Here is a 16,303-nt window from a genome sequence, read left to right on the forward strand (position 1 = left end):
TCTAGACGAATCGTATGGGCGCCTAGAGAAGCTTCGCCAACTTTCAATATCCGGAATCCCTCTCGGCATCGATACATACGGACTCAGCAAGATTATATCGTTTCCTCAGCTCACACATTTGACTCTTTGGGCATGTTCCTGCAGCCAAAGGTTCATCTCCAATTTGGTACATGAGCTTGGCGACCAGGACTTATCGTTGAAACATCTAGGACTGGAGCTAGTCGACGACGACGAGGTGGAAGACCCGGATGATGATACTCCCTACGAAGAGGACGATGACGCCGTCGAAGAGTTGATTAGCCGCTGTCCTGAATTGAAAAGTCTGTGTTTGCAGTGGAGTGATAGGGGGTGGATAGATTTCACGTTGGAGTCCTTCAAGCAAATTCTGGCGATTGTTGGACAGCAGCTTGTTGTTCTCTCGATACACATGTGGGACACTAGAGGGCGCTTAGATGACAGCGAACCACCATTTTGGGAAGAGATATCTCTAGCATGTCCAAACTTGGAACAACTCGCGTTCAATCTTAGCTCAGGTATAATGTTGAATTATAAAGGCGGGTTCGATCCAGACTTGGTAAGACTGTACAGTATCTGATTTCACGTTCCATCTCTAACATATATACAGTCACCCATCTGCAAATTGACCAAGCTACGCACCCTTCAACTTCGGGAAAGGTGGGGTCACGACTGCTGCAATTTCGGAGAGGAGAGTGACGATGTTTATGGAGACATCGAGCGCCAAGCTCATCTATTTGCAAAAGATTTCTTTGCGCATCTAGAAAACCAATCTAGCTGTCCATCCCTGGACACGCTCGTACTGGGCATGGAAAACCAGGTCACGAACAGCAAAGAATTACAGGTCAGAAATCGCGGAAAAGAGATGCCGCCCGCGCGTTGCTTCCGCCGAACACGCAAGATTCGTGATGATGAAAGCACGCGCAGCGAATCCCTTCCCATATCTTTGGCAGAGTTCCGAGCGACAAGTGACTACACAGAGGTTCTGGACTGGTACACCGGCTGTGAGTGTCTCTGTACGAACTGCGTGTGAAGATATACACTGACTTTATACACCAATGTTCAGGGCAGGGTGACTGCGACTGGATGTGGCGACTACCTGGCAGGTTCAACGATGATTAGTGTGGATTTATCTTCGACTGTGGGAGAGCCTCGCAACCGGTAGTCAACCTGAATTCAGTATGACTCAAGTATTACAAGAAGATGATCAAGGCTCTAACAACAGTGAGACTGAACCGAGCATTTCAGTGACCATAGTTCAGGGTCGTGTGAAGAGCATGTTCATTGGTGCAAGCGGGGGTAGGCTCGCGACTTTGGCATTCGCTAGCCTCAACCATGGTTTCCAAGGTTCGTGTCGAGACCCACGACTACCGTCCTCGTTTACGACCACTCCAAATTCATAGCGATTCCCTATCCGATTCGCATTCTCACCGAACCATGGTAAACATGAAAAAGCTTCAATAGTTCGTTAGGGTTTGGAGCGAAGACCGGGACATGGTAACTACGGTACAGCATTGCGAGATTTGGCACACGAACTGCATAGCTCCACTGTGCTTGGACTGTACTTATTATAAAAGCATATGCAATCCCCTCAAATGTTTTCATTCCAAGCTTGTGTCTAGATTCAGATTTCGATACACTTTTAACATCACCAGTAAAGACTAAATCCGACTTACAGACAACAACAAAGCCTAGTTCGACAGAGACCTCCAGTTTTCCAAAATGCATCTGGTCCAGAGCATTTACCGCTCTGCATGGGCAACGTTCTGTCTCACCGGCTTAACCGCAGGTGTACCCATAGCACCGGCTGGCCACTTAACGGCACGACAACCCATCGAGCCAGATCTCCAAATCGACTTCAACGCCCTCCTCGACGGGTCTTTAGGTAACCTACCCGCGATATGGATTACCACCCACAGTCTTCTTGCCGAGGCCGCGCCATCTTCAAACCTCACGGTTTCTTCTCGCGAAGATCGTACCGACAAGGAGAATGGCCTTGTCGCCGCTGCCTTCATCAGCTCCCTGCTGATTCCTGCTGCGACCGGCATCGCAGACAACGGCGTCACTGGGGGTCTTTGCAACGCTATCATAAATGGAGCAGGGGGCATGGCTGGCGCCGTTGTTGGTCAAGAGGCCGGCAAAACACTTTACCCACAAGGTAACGGCACCGATGGAAATGGCACATCGGCTCCAGAGATGGAGCAAGGCATTGTTCCTGGTGCGTTTATTGGTAGCGTCGTTACCAACAGTCTTGGAACTGCTCTGGCTAAGAGTATCTGCGACAAATTTCTCCCCGATGTTGAAGACGTCATAAAGGAGGCTGAAGCTGGAGTTGCGGGTCGGGTCGCTAACTCACTGAATCGCGGTCTCAAAGAAGTTTTGGTGAGCCAACTAGAAGACATGGGGGTCGAGACCGCGCGGGCAGTACAGTTTGCAAGTCAAATGGAAGAGACGATTCGCTTGGTCGACAGTACCGGCAGTCTGGCCACAGCTTTCGAATACCTCAATCGCGAACTCGCAACCAACACCGCAGAGCTGGCCGAAGCTGTAGGAGCCAAACTATTGAACAAGCCAGCAATCAGCAACCTCGTTCAACTAAGTCACAACACGCTCGCCAATCTACCAGTCGCAGGTGTAGACGGCATTGCGCTGTTGCCGTTCGACCCTGCTGCCGATCCCATAGGAATGATGGCTAAGTTCACCAACCATTACAGGAATACCATGGAGTTTGCCAAAACTTTAGGCGGGAAGATCCAAGAAGGCGCGAACCGCGTTGCCCCTGCTTTGGATACAGTGTCCCAGTCGGCTGAGTCAGCTATGCAAGATGTCGACTCCATAGTTCCGGGTACGGCAAGCAGATTGATCAAGGATGCTGCTGGCGCCGCCAGAAGTATTCTAGACCATATCCCAAACCCCCTTCATAGTCTTCCGAACCCTTTCGACGCTCTATTCCACCATGGAGGTCATGGTAGCGGACACAGTAGCGGCCACCATGCTGCTCCCGAATCAACTCACGGCGGCAACGGCGAATCACACTGTGCTCAAGCCACGGTGACTATTACAACTACACTTTCGCCTGCTCCAACCCAGACGCCGAATCGAAACTTGGCTACTCCGACCCTGGGCTCGTGCACCTCGTACCAGGTCATTCCCACGTACACGACGTTTACACGACACGCGACTGCAGTGATTACGCAGATACAGACGGTACCTTCGTATGTCCAGGTCCCTCAGTACTTTGCAACCACTACCACGCAGACTGTGGCAAAGTATGTCCAGATCCCTCAGTACGTGCAAACGACTGTCACTCAGGTTGTGCAGACTACGCAGGTTATGCAGATCACACAGGTGGTGCAGATCATGGAACACGTAACGCAGACTGCCATTGAAACTGTGCAAGTCCAAGCTGTTGCCACAGCGCCACCTACAAACGCATTTCAGCCCTCAGGATACAGTTGGGCGAAAACGGATGGGAGCATGCGACAATGGTGTGGCGTGGCTACCTCTCACTGTCGCGCTCGGCGCCCTCACAATCACGAGCTCTGTGCTTCGGTCTGGGACTTGTGTGGTCATTGCAAAATATGGCCTGACTTGTGTGTCTACGCTTGGACGGGCTGACCACTTTTTGTATGCTTGGTAACTGTTGCGTCGTGAAATGTTATGGTCGAGTCATCACGTTTGGAAAAGTCGTAGTATAGATAACAATAAAATGCTTCATTGCAAACATGAACACCAAGCTATGCGTACACCCTCATCCCACCCGTCGCAAACAAAATGCTCACACAAAACTTAAACAACAAACAAATGCTCCATCCAATGCATCCCTTCCTCATCCATCGCCATCATCTAACTATACCACTCGTCTAAGCCTGAGCAGCTTCCAAGAGCTTCATGTGCTGCTCCGGGTGCGTCTTCTCAACATTGTTCTTGGCGACCTTCTTCATCATGAAGTTGGCGTCAATGTCAATCTCCTCGCTGAGCTTGCCGCCAGTCACACGCCACTTGCCGCTGATGGTGAGGACACCAACGGGGGGTTTGGCGTTGACGAGGGAGTCGACACCCTCGGAGACGTTGGTGAGGGTGAGCTTGTAGGTTGTCTGTGGTGAGTTAGTATTGCTGCACGGAAGGAAGAAAGGGTGGGAAGAGATAGTCGTACCTGGCCAATGGGCTTCTTGTCGGTGACGGTATAGGTAGCGCAAGTAGTCTTGTCGCCGGACTCGAAAGCGTAGCTGACGAGCGCTGGGCAGAGGGTCTTGATCATGAGGTCGTGGTTGTGGAGAGCGGCAATGACGACGGCGGCATCGACACCGTTGAGGGGAGTGGAGATCTGGGAAGTAGGCATCTTGATGATTTTGTTGTTGCTTGAGAATTTGGTAGAGGATTAAAGGAACTGGCCGGCAGTAATAGCGAAGAGAAGTAGTTGATAAAGCTGTGTTGAGTTGATGAGAGAAGTAGAAGCTTGCTGAATGATGCTCTATCTCCACGGTGAAAGGTAGCAGAATATATACATCTCGCCCGCTTCCTCATTCCCTACCGGTCTTACTCGCGTCTGGAGACCCCTACTCTACTCTCCATGACCCTAACCCGTTGTCCAAAACGTCAAGACGCAGTCAAGATGCATGTCTTACACCCCTGACACGGCATGGCGTCCCTCACTCTACCCCAACATCCATACAGTTGTACAGCTTACCCACGCATGGCTTGTACCACGCCGACGATCATCCGTCCGCCCAATATCGAAATAGTAGCTACCGAAACGCGTCGTCTCCGTTTCCGAGCGCCGGGATAGGCAATGTCTGTGCGTTGGCGCGCTGGGTTGGGGATGGTGAGGTAGGACGATCCTCGTTAGCCGAGCGATGTCCACAGGGTTGAATCGTGGAGCTGTGACGCAGATGCTCTGTGTCTGGCACGTTTGAAGGGACCGGTGGTAGAGCGAGAGCTGGAAATAGCTCATCTGACAGTTTAGAAACATCTTTCGAGTCGCGTAGTGTCAAACAGAACTGTTTGCACGCTGCTTGTCTACCTGTGACGTCTGTGTCCGCGCTGCTCGCTTTCGCAAACGAGGTCGTTCCTCAGCTGGAAACGCTATTGCGCAAGGCGCCTGCAACGCTCATTGACGCTGTCGATCATGTATAATGCTTACACGCAGATAAGAACACGAACTCCCACTCTCCGGATCTCCAAGGGCTCGGTCGCTGTTTCCCCGTGCAGTAATTGGGTGCTGGTCGTGAGCAGTGTCGGAGTGTTTCGCTGGTGGGTCCGCAGAATCGACGGGCGCCGCGGGTTGGGGAGCCGTGCTGCGCTAGCGCAAATCTTAAGTCAGCTCGCGTGGGTGTCGCTGTCGCCTCGTCTATTTTGAACCGGTTCACTCATCGTTCGTGCGGAAGGCAGTTACATGTTTGCTATTTTCGCGTTTATCGCGTTTCATTGCTTGCGCGGAGTGCGCACGTGTTCGCATGGCATCCAAGGGCTGTATACATTGGATGCCGCGCGGCCTCTACAGAGCTCGGCCGAGGTATGCTAGACATTTCCAAGGCTAGCTCTCGCACGTGATGGCAGCGATTGAGAACACTGAGCAGGGCAACAGTTGATGTGTCAACTCTGAAGATGAGATGATCGCGCATTGGCCTACTATGATGCATACACATTCCCTAACCTTGATGGAAAACGCCTCGGAGAATGCTCCTATACACCACAAACACAGAAACAACAGAATCGCTAAAGCTTCGACTCTACCACCGCATCCGTCTTGGCCCTTCCGCCTGCGAAATTTACCCCTTCACTCGGCTCAACTGTTCCACTCTTGTTAATCAACTGCAGCTTTCTCAGCCTTGAGATCGGCTCATCATCATCTCTGTCCCTAACATAGAACGCCCAGTCGGCCGTAGGATCAATCTCCGTTTGCGAGTATCCATTGCCCAGCCACGAGAACCTGTTGCCAGTGTATTTGACATCCCAGTCCTCCAGCCTCAGCTCCATGAGCGCCTCGATGTAGTGTAGAGTAGAGCCAGGCCAGAGCGCGGTTACGGGGCCGTCAGCGCCGAGCGATTTGTACCATGAGCGACAGCCGTCGTTCCAGACCGTACGCTTCATGTATTCGTCCTTGAAGGCGACGAAGTCATCGATTGCCTCAGCTCTCGGGGCGAATGTCGATATGTTGTGTGTCTGGAAGCGGTCGATGAGCTTGCACATGTAGTCTGCCTGCGCTTCAATAGCACTGAGCACTGGGCCGTTACCAATGGGGCAGTTGGGCCCGAGGAAGATGAGGTAGTTTGGGAAATCGGCGGCGGCGAGGCCGAAGTAGGAGCGTGGTTCTTTGGCCCAGGCATCTTGTAGGTTGGCACCGGAGGAGTTTATCACGGGGAAACGTGGCTTGAAGGATGTGTTGAATCCGGTGGCGCAGATGAGCACGTCGATGGGGTATTCGTTGCCATCGTCGCATAGGCAGCCGCGTTCGGTGATGGAGTTGATCTCGCCGTAGACAGTTTGTACATTGGGTTTTCCCAATGCTTCAAGATAGCCAACGCCTGGTGTCAGCCTGCGGCACCCAACATGCCAGTTCGGGATCAAGCGCTCTTGTAGGTATTCGTTGTTAAGCTTTTCGGTCATCTGCTGGCGGAAGTAGGCTTCTGTCTCGGAGTTGACGTTTGTGTTCTTGAGAAAGATGCCGAATTGTCCGTTGAGACCGCGTTCAATGTTCTTTCGGTATTCAACCAATGCGCCGGGCTTGGTAGCGAATTCGAGCTTTTCGCTATCGGTAAAGACGTGCTGCTCGAGGCCTTGGACCGGTGAGACCCATGTTGGCTCGCGGATGAAGGTTGTAACTTTCTTGACGTGCGGTTGGATCGTAGGGAGAACTTGGATGCCGGAGGAGCTGAAGTGGTCAGTCGCGGAGTTGAAGATCATTCCAAATGCACTTACCCATTCCCAATCAGGCCGACATGGCGACCTCTGAGATCGACGTTGTCGTCCCAATTCGCAGTGTGTAGTAATGTGCCCTTGTATTTGTCCAAACCTGGGATGGCAGGCCATTGCCAGTTGTTCAAGATGCCGCCTGCATTGATCAAGATGTCGCAATGATCGTTGACGGTCTGGCCACTCTCCAGGTCTTTGACCTGTACATCATATCCGCCCCTTTGCTTGTTCCAAATTGCGCCAGCGACTTGGTGTTGCGTCTTGATGTATTTGCGTAGACCGTACTTGCGGGCGAAATCGTTGAAATAGGCGAAGATCTCTTTGGAGCTGGCGTATACAGCGGACCAGTCTAATTTGGGCTCGAATGACCACGTGTAGTTGTGGGAGGGAACATCGCATGCGCATCTAGAAGCGGATGTTAGCGAGGTTGGTCGACTGCGCCGCGTCGCTGCAGTCGCTTCGGTAGATCGCGGGGCGAAAGGTGCATCAAGCCCCGCAGCAATCAATATGATCTTCACTTACCCCGGATATCTGTTCTCGAACCATGTGCCCGAAACTTCGGAATTCTTCTCGTAGACTTGAAGGCTGTAATTCGTAAAGTGCTTTTGCAGTTTGTATGCCATCAGGAGTCCCGAAGCACCTGCGCCAATACACACGATGCGTACATGGCGTTGCGCGTGAATGGGTCCACGTAACCGGTGCTGCGCATCAGTCTCTGGCGCAGCAGTTGATGGGACAATAAATCCGTCTGCCATTGTGAAGGGTGAATAACTAATGAGAAAGGTAAATCGCAAGACAAAGTCGGAGCTGGATCTTAAGGCAACGCTGCGACCACTCCGAGGCCTTCACCATTCTTAAACTTTGTTTGCGGCATGTTTGTGCCGCCACTGCTCAGTCACGGAGAGTCAGATGCTGGTCTGATGACTCCACGTAACGAGTCAATTTAGTGTACGCTGAGATCCGGGGTCACGCTAAGTGAGTTGGAGCAGGGTTGGGGTCTCGAGATATGGTGACGATTCGTGATGTGGGCAAACTGTTGAAGATGCTATTCATGACTTTCCGTCTGGCAAAGCATTTCCGAACGTTGCACAGACGAAAAGTCTGGGGATTCGAGGTCGCGTAATCGTGATAGAGCCGATGGAAGGTCGATAAGCCAATCGTACAAATGCTTGGGGCAGTCGAGATTCTTTTTCGGATACGGAGGTTGCGTCTCCCAATTTGCGGGGATCGGGGTGGAGCAATGGGGTGGAGAACCTCTACCGAGATGCGACCGATGTAATCAACATAGTTGCATGTTTGACGAAAAGATTATGTATCGTAGCAAGCGTGTAAAGGAAATGTCGAATTATCAAGGCGCTGGGCTAGTACAAATGTTTAGACAATTGTGTATCCTCCGTCCGCGACTAATGTGGCGCCGATCATGTAGCTCGCCGCGTCTGAGTGTAAGAACGCAATACAGTCGCCGATTTCCTCCATCTCCGAGTAGCGGTGAACAGGGACCTTCTTCCTTTCAGTTTCCATCATCTCACCCTGACCCATGTGCTCTTGTACCAAAGGCGTCATTACATATCCAGGCGATATTGCGTTGATGCGGATACCCTTGTGCGCGAAGGCGAGCGCATCTGACTTTGTGAGGCCAATAACAGCGTGCTTTGAGGTAGCGTATGCTGTAGCAGGAACATTGAGCGGTGGTGCAACCAGACCATACATGGATGCAACGTTAACGATGGAACCTCGATATGACCGATATGAGTCCGATAGCTTTTCCTGTTTGAGCATTTGCCGAATCTGCGCACGTTGGCATTGCCAGACAGCGATGGTGTTGATAGACATGACCTTCTCGAAGTCGTCTTTCGGGATCTGGTCTGTCGTTTTGATCATGCCACCGATGCCGGCATTGTTCACAGCATAGTCTAGTCGTCCGAACTCTTTGACCGTCTTCTCTATACTGTCATCGACAGCTTTCTCGTTGGTGACATCGATCTCGAATGTCTTGATAGAACAGTCGGATGAGAGTTTACGGAGTTCGCTAACGGTTTTGGTGAGGGGATTGCGATCCAGCAGGGCGAATGAGCGTACACCCTGTTTCGCAAGAGCGTATGCAGTGTATTGGCCAATGCCTAACGACATGTTAGCTCATTGCTTGTAACTGCTGCACAGTCTGATGGTGCATACCAGACCCAGCACCGGTAATGTATGCCACTCCTTTCAGTGTAAAAGCCATGTTATTGGGTGCAGCGTGTGAATTGCGAGCCTTCCTGGGTATCCAGCTATCGAATGTCAGGTCCGCGGAACCTTGCTCGTGAACAGTGTTGCCGCCACTGTTGCTATTAGCCCAATGTTACGATTCAAGAACTATCAGCGATGACCTGCGCCCTGCATATGCAACGTCAGGGGAAATGTGGAAGGCTGTTGCTGTGGAGGCGGTTCTTAGGCGGGGCTACGCTCTGCATCGGTTGCGGTTTTCCTGCTCGTGGAGGCGAACGCAACCGAGTCATGTCTGCTCTACGATGCGAAGACCTTCTACGTTGCATCTGAGCTTGGTCGTATGCTGCGAGAATTGGAGTCCAGCTCATGTAGGATGCGACCATTTTGTGTCAATATGACAAGGTGTTAGGAAGGCACGATGACCTCAATCGGTCGCAGTCAAACACATTCAGCATGCTTGCCAAGACGAAGTCATTACTGCTAAAAGCCGTCGCGAAGGCCGTTGCAAGAAAATAAATGGGCGCTAATGGTGGTGAGGCATGGTAGAAGGCTTGCGAGGCGGATCGTGATGCACGGATGGCGTGTTGTTCTACGTCATCTGGGCACGTGTCTGCGTGTTCTAGCGCGGTTCCACGGTTTGCATCCTTCGCCACCACGGTTCAGGCCCTGCATCCACCCGCACCCCTCCTCGCGATGCGCCGTCCGCCATGCCCCCCACACCTTACCGAATCGCGCAAACATCGACCGAACTCAAGAAGCAACACAAGAAACATGGCCCTCGCCTCAACGAGCGCCAGCAGAAGCAGCTCGAACGCGACGCTGAACTAGAACAACGCGCCTCCCGCGCGCGCGAAGCCGAAGAACGTCGCAAAGCAGCCAAGAAGAAGCGCGAGGAGAGGGAGGCCAAGGAGGCCAAGGCGAGGCAGCAGATTGGCGTTGGCCTCGCGACACAGCTGGTTGGGTACAGTCACACACAGGCGCAGTTGAAGAATGGCATGGAGGCATTCCTGGGGCTGAAGAAGAAGAAAGACGAGGAGAAGCGCAAGAAGGACTTAGAGCTTACCAAAAAGATGGAGGAGATGGTTGAAGAGATTGAGAAGGAGCCATGGGACGACGACGATGAGGACATGGGCCTCGATCTGCCCAACGCGAATGCGTCGTTTGGAGAACAATGGCCTGACGACGATCTCGACGACGATACGCTACTAGAAGCACACGATATGGTCATGTCGGATCCAGTAGAGGAACCGCAGACTGTCGCGCCGCCACCTCCTGTGCCTGTCGCTCCGATCGAACGTGCCCCACCCGCCGCGCCGACCCCTTCGCCGAGACCAGTTGCTGTCAAAGACGACCGCGAGTTCGCTCGCACCCATGGTCCCATCAATAAGGCTATCGAGGCTGTCTTGGATAAATTACCTGAACCTCTGCTCGAAGTGCTATCACAAGATCTTTCGCTCAAGACGCCAGACTGGGACCCGTCACTTGGGCTGTTGCATAAGCTGAATCCGGTGGGCCTACCTCCGCATCGACTGCGAATCAAAGTTGGCTGCGTTGTAATGCTGCTCCGGGACCTTAACACAAGCAGTCAACTGTCCAAGAGCCAGCACTTGCGAGTCCTAAGGTGCGAGAACGATCGACTGGAGTGCTTGGTTCTGGATGGGCAGTTGCAGGGAACTAAGACTTTCCTGACGCGTGTTCCGTTTATCGCAAAGTACAAGAACCTGGATCAGCATCCTTTCCAGCGGACGCAGTTTCCCATTCGTGTAGCCGTAGACTATACACCGTCCAGCACGCCACGAGACACGTCACAAACAGGGTTTAAGCTGCCCTCTATACCTGGTCGTGTGCCGCCCGCCGGTCCATTCAAGAAACCGACCCTTCCTGTCGTCAAAGCAAAGCCTGCTGCAAATGTGAATCCAGGCTTCAAACTTCCGGGACTCCCAGCATCCAAGTCAAACTCTTCTATCACAATTGAATCTAAATCAGTCGCGAAGGAAAGCCGGTACCTACCACTACCGCCGACAGACTGTTGGGATGACTTTCTCGAAAGTAGTACGCAGATCTCGCGAGAGCTGGCTTCAGAAGTAGTCCCGACGGTAGAAGAGCCAGTCAAACCCCCAGCGATCGTATCGCCTCCGTCTATTGATACGCTTCCCCCCATTTCGACCCAAGACTTCGACTTTTCTCTAGATGATCTCGATGAAGAGCCGGAAGAAAAGGAAACGAAATGCGGATCTGCTCCTATTGTACAGCATAATCTGGCTGGTATAGCTTCTGCGCCGCTCCAGGGACACTCAAATATTACTCGACCCTCACCACAGCCGACGTCTTTCCCTCTCGCCCCGCAGTTGGCGAACCCATTGATGCCTCACATGCGGATGAATAGCCTCCCTACACCCACCGAGTTCTCACCACGTCCTTCTGCGACTGCGAACTCAAGCAGACCATTATCATCGTCCAAGAAGGTAGCTGGCAAATGTGTCAACCCAGGTCCCTTTGCATCGGGACTCGAGGCTGAACTTGCTAAGCTCCGAGCTTCTCAGCTGCCCATGTCCATGTCTGGCCCCAATGCAAAGAGAAAAGCTTCGCCGATACCTTCGAAGAACCCAGTACCACCAGTAAAGAGGCAATGCGTACCTATACCTCACACAAAGTCTTCTGCTGTGGTATCGGGACCAAACGCGTCCTTTGAAGAGTTTGTCATGTCGACGCAGGAAGTGGCTTCATTCTTTGATGATGACGATAATATGAGCTTTGGATCGCCGCCCATCGCGGTATGACGACGAACTAGGATACGAAAAGATGATAGACGTTGCTTACGGAGTTGGGGTCTTGGATATGATACCCGTTTTGGTTACTTTTGCTAGATGACTACGTAGATACGCGACTCACGAATTCCCATGTGCTTCTCAATGGCATTCCTCCAAGTTTTCACGAAATATGATACTTGAAGTTCACGATTGCACGTCCTGGAATAGACACGGACGTGGGCATTATTGCTTTCGTTTTCAGATAGAACAAGCACATACAACTACTATAGAATACCCCAGAACTCTTCTGGCTCCAACCCCCATTTCTTACACAGCTCCCTATACCTCTCTGTGTACCCCTCCGCCCTCTTCCTAAACCCTTGCGCAGTCTTCATCTGATCTCTCCCGACTTGATGTCGATGAGCTGAATCCGGACCATCAGCCACCCTCACGAAACGAGCATACGTCCACAGCTCCGGTAATGGAGTATGTTGCGTCAAGCCCTGGCCGCCATATATCTGCATAGCCTCATCGATGACTTTGAGCAGCGCATTCGGCACCATGATCTTGCTCTGCGCGATGGCGTATTTGCCTGCTTTGTTGCCTTGAAGATCCATGGTGTCCGCCGCGTTGAGCACAACAAGTCGCATAGCATCGATAGTCATGCGCATATCGGCTATACGTTCGATGTTGCTGTCGAACTCGCCGATGAACTTGCCTCGTGGCTTCTTGCGCGGCTCCATGCAGCGGACGAGCGCGAGTTCGAAAGCACGTTCTGCCTGGCCGATCAAGCGCATGCAGTGGTGTATACGGCCTGGCCCCAATCGCCCTTGCGCTATCTCGAACGCGCGACCAGGACCGAGGATGATGTTCTCGCGTGGCACACGCACGTTCTCGTAGATGTATTCGCCATGTCCTTCAGGCGCCCAGTCGTAGCCCATGATTGTCAGGTTCCTCACTTGCTTCAGCCCGGGACTGTTCGCAGGTACCACCAGCGTTGTGTGTCTATTCCAGGCGTTCGCGTTCGTGGGATCTGAACAGCCCATCAGGATGAAGAGCTGCATCTCTGGGTTGTACTGGCAGTTGCCGTACAGCTTACGTCCGTTTATGATGACTTCTTTGTCCGTGATTTCCATCTTTATGCCGACTTGGGTTGCGTCCGAGGAGGCGACGTCGGGCTCGGTCATGCTGTATGCGGAGGACATGTCGCCGTTCATGAGGGGGTGGAGCCATTTCTTCTTCTGCTCCGGTGTGCAGTATTTGGCGAGGAGTTCGATGTTGCCCGTTTCGGGAGCATGGCAGTTCATTGTCTGGAGAGGTGTTAGAAGATGTTCAAGGTGCGTTGGAGTTGCATCTGGAGAAGTTTACCTGCGCTGCCCAGTACACCCTCCCCATGATCTCAGCGCAGCATGAATACTCCAGATTGGTGAGACCTGGACTCTCGACGAAGTGGTTCGGCAGGAAGAGATTCCATAGTCCTTGCGCTTTTGCCTTCTTTCGAAGGTGGTGGATGATGGCTGGTGTCTCCCATCGCGTTTTGCTCTCCTTAAGTTGGCCTTTGTAGATGCGCTCGGCCGGTATGCACTCAGTCTCGACCCAATCGTATACCTGCTGAATCTTCTCAATTGCGATCGGACGAAGTTTCGCTTTCACCCATGGTGGTATGCGCGAGAACACCGGGCTGCTGTTGATGTCGATGTTCAAAACCATGGTGCAGGCCGGATCGTGAGTAATGCTATGGAGGTAAGTGAAGATGATCAAACTCCAGAATCAAATGTCTACGCGTGCATATAGCAGACATGACTCGCTGCAGGGTCGATGCCGACGCGTCGCGATATGCAGCCCAGCCGAGGCGATGTTGTTTTGGCGGGGGAGCCGGATGTCTTTAAGCGTGGGGAAGGCACAGCCCTGGAGGCAGCGAATGGGAAGCTTGGACCCCTGACGTCTTTACGCGTCGACGTGAGTCGAGATGAGCAGCACGACATGACGCCAACTCCTCCGAGGGGTGTCAGGCTTTATACAGCATGGCTTCCGAGACGGGAGAGTTGATTCACTATTTACACATCAATCTAGGGCAACATGGCTAACGAGGGATTCGCGAAACCATGGCTTGAGGTATGTCAAGTGGAAGCATGTGCATTAGGCTGTTCTAACGGGTCGCATAGTTCGAAGAAGAGTTCGGCGAGCGCATGCTCTTGAAGCCGCCGGTTTCAAGTATGACTGAGCAGTTCATGCGATACGGTGGCCTCATGGCTTCGAAATATACCTTCCCCGCGCCCGACCCTTCCGTAAAGACCGAGGACACAGTCACCAACGACGGGACCAAAGTGCGCATATACACACCTGATGGATATACCGGTGGCAAGCCAGTGTGCATGTACTATCATGGTGGTGGCTGGGCTATGGGCGATGTCAACGGCGACGACCCATTCAGCAGAGCAATCTCGAAAGCCGGTGGCATAGTGGTTGTATCTGTTGAATATGGCCTCGCGCCGGAGAACAAACATCCTGGGCTGATGAACGAGTGCTACAAGGCCTTGGTGTGGGCATTGGCCAATTCGAAGCGACTCAACACCGCTGAGGGTAAATACCTCACTGCAGGAGTCTCCGCTGGAGGTCAATTGGCTTTCGCAACTGCGCTGAGAGGCCAGGACGAGAAGTCGGGCGAACTTGTTGGTGTTGTTGGAATTATACCTGCGACCGTCCATCCAGACGGTGTTCCCGAGGCACTTCGGGCTGGTTATACATCAATGGAGGAGCATGATCAGCACACTATCAACACTTCGGGGGCGATGAGAGACTTTTGGGCTGCCTTTGGTGCACCACCAACAGATATATACGGATCGCCGCTCCGTCACCCAGGAATCAAAAACCTGAAGAAGGTCTACATGGCTGTTGCGGGCCAAGATACACTGAAAGATGATGGCATGCTTATGAAGCGTATGCTCGATGATGCGCAGTAGGTCTTCTGTTTCGTCGCTTTACTATTGCTGACGTGACTGCAGGGTACCTGTCAAACTCGACTACTACGATGGCTATCCACACTTCTTCTTCGCCTGGCCTTCGCCCAAACTAGATGAGCCGAGGAAGCAGTTCTATGATGACTTGGCTGAGGGCGTGAAGTACGTGTTGTCAGATTAACTGTAGCTTGATCAGAGTAATCCTAGTCTCTTCCGGCTTGTTGTCTTCTCAGCGTTGATTAGGAACACACCCACACCGAGCTCTGTATGCAATTTTGTCGTCGCCTCTTTGAAACGAAAGCACGTTGTAGAATTCGTGCTCCCGGTTCTCTTTGTAACCGTCTACTGGCATCTCGAGAACTTAGTTGTGTCCCTCGGTTGCGTCGACCCGGTAGTTGTGTTCATCCAATTCACCTAAGTCGTCCGAACTATCAATCCACCACTCGTTGGAGTCGTATGTGGCGTGAAACGGCCGATGGTATCGAAACTTGCTTCTCTCAAACATCTTCTCCTCGAACCAGCAAGACATCTCTTTCCTGGTTGTACTGCCCTGCGAAATAGCGATAAGCTCCATCGCCTCGCTCCGCTTGCACGCCATCTCTCCTGTCAAGCGCAGCAGACCAGAGTATCTTGACATATGGCCCCGGAGAACGACTACCTTAGGCATGTTAGAGGTTTCTCAGTCAAACTAGATTTGCATCACAGTTCAAGAAACCTGAATGCAATTTCCGATATGGCTTGCGGAGAATTGCTAGTGTGGCTGCTGGAAAGAACTATGCGACGGCTACACGAGCCGATGTGTGATTTAGTCGTATTGGCTTCGCTGATAAGTCACTTCGGGACCGTTGGACTGCCACGCTCATTGGCCGTTCATACGATACGACTACTTATCTGTCAAGTATTACTGATCCTGCGCAGGAGCTGGGTATTCCCACTCGATAATCTTTTGCAGTCTTCCAAATCCTCCAGGTTTCCCGACACCCAAGGCAGGGTCAAAGCTTCGGGGATCAACAAAGCACCGCCAACCACACCAGGCTCAAGATGGAAGTACATAATCTTGGTATTGTCGTGGCGAACCGAACAAAATCCGCCTGGAAATACCGGAGAAAGGCGGCATAAGACACACGTGCAAGCGGACAAACCGTGTTCTTAATGAGAAAGTTCCCGACCGTTGTAAGGGCATATCAAGTCTGCATAAAAACTGAACCCTATCGAAGTGGACGTAGGATTTCGTTGAAGGATACTCGACATTGGTGCACATGTGGGGCCACAACGGCAGATCCGGGGCTCTTCTGTGGTTGGAGAACATCCAAGTCCCAGACAGCGCACTCATACTGCAAGACCCATTCATCGAGGAAGAAAACGACGCGTCTGCTCAGTATATGCTCTTGGTATGTCCAGGCTCTCTTTGCCCATCTCAACTGGGTTGAAGTTTTGTAGACACTCGCAATACAC

At 52.3% G+C, this 16,303-nt stretch overlaps 6 protein-coding genes across 6 annotated transcripts; 2 read left to right on the forward strand and 4 right to left on the reverse strand.

Annotated features, from left to right (window-relative positions):
* Positions 1-1,737: 1,737 nt before the first annotated feature.
* Positions 1,738-3,633, forward strand: J4E83_005827 (uncharacterized protein; the record flags this gene model as incomplete). Its single annotated transcript, XM_049332743.1, has 1 exon — positions 1,738-3,633. One exon carries the CDS (start codon positions 1,738-1,740, stop codon positions 3,631-3,633), a length of 1,896 nt encoding a protein of 631 aa, XP_049187985.1.
* A 245-nt stretch (positions 3,634-3,878) lies between these two features.
* J4E83_005828 (uncharacterized protein) lies at positions 3,879-4,357 on the reverse strand (the record flags this gene model as incomplete). Its single annotated transcript, XM_049332744.1, has 2 exons — positions 3,879-4,112; positions 4,172-4,357. 2 exons carry the CDS (start codon positions 4,355-4,357, stop codon positions 3,879-3,881), a joined length of 420 nt encoding a protein of 139 aa, XP_049187986.1.
* A 1,376-nt stretch (positions 4,358-5,733) lies between these two features.
* On the reverse strand, positions 5,734-7,685 carry J4E83_005829 (uncharacterized protein; the record flags this gene model as incomplete). The annotated part of the gene is made up of 3 exons (XM_049332745.1): positions 5,734-6,889; positions 6,937-7,335; positions 7,453-7,685. The coding sequence occupies 3 exons, from the start codon at positions 7,683-7,685 to the stop codon at positions 5,734-5,736; spliced, it is 1,788 nt and encodes a 595-aa protein (XP_049187987.1).
* A 619-nt stretch (positions 7,686-8,304) lies between these two features.
* J4E83_005830 (uncharacterized protein) lies at positions 8,305-9,154 on the reverse strand (the record flags this gene model as incomplete). The annotated part of the gene is made up of 2 exons (XM_049332746.1): positions 8,305-9,050; positions 9,106-9,154. The coding sequence occupies 2 exons, from the start codon at positions 9,152-9,154 to the stop codon at positions 8,305-8,307; spliced, it is 795 nt and encodes a 264-aa protein (XP_049187988.1).
* A 3,018-nt stretch (positions 9,155-12,172) lies between these two features.
* On the reverse strand, positions 12,173-13,598 carry J4E83_005831 (uncharacterized protein; the record flags this gene model as incomplete). The annotated part of the gene is made up of 2 exons (XM_049332747.1): positions 12,173-13,198; positions 13,257-13,598. The coding sequence occupies 2 exons, from the start codon at positions 13,596-13,598 to the stop codon at positions 12,173-12,175; spliced, it is 1,368 nt and encodes a 455-aa protein (XP_049187989.1).
* Positions 13,599-13,967: 369 nt separating this feature from the next.
* J4E83_005832 (uncharacterized protein) lies at positions 13,968-15,029 on the forward strand (the record flags this gene model as incomplete). The annotated part of the gene is made up of 3 exons (XM_049332748.1): positions 13,968-14,003; positions 14,054-14,847; positions 14,894-15,029. The coding sequence occupies 3 exons, from the start codon at positions 13,968-13,970 to the stop codon at positions 15,027-15,029; spliced, it is 966 nt and encodes a 321-aa protein (XP_049187990.1).
* Positions 15,030-16,303: the final 1,274 nt, after the last annotated feature.

The sequence above is a fragment of the Alternaria metachromatica genome (assembly GCF_023757995.1).
Source record: "Alternaria metachromatica strain BMP 0045 chromosome Unknown scaffold_12, whole genome shotgun sequence".
Taxonomy (NCBI): domain Eukaryota; kingdom Fungi; phylum Ascomycota; class Dothideomycetes; order Pleosporales; family Pleosporaceae; genus Alternaria; species Alternaria metachromatica.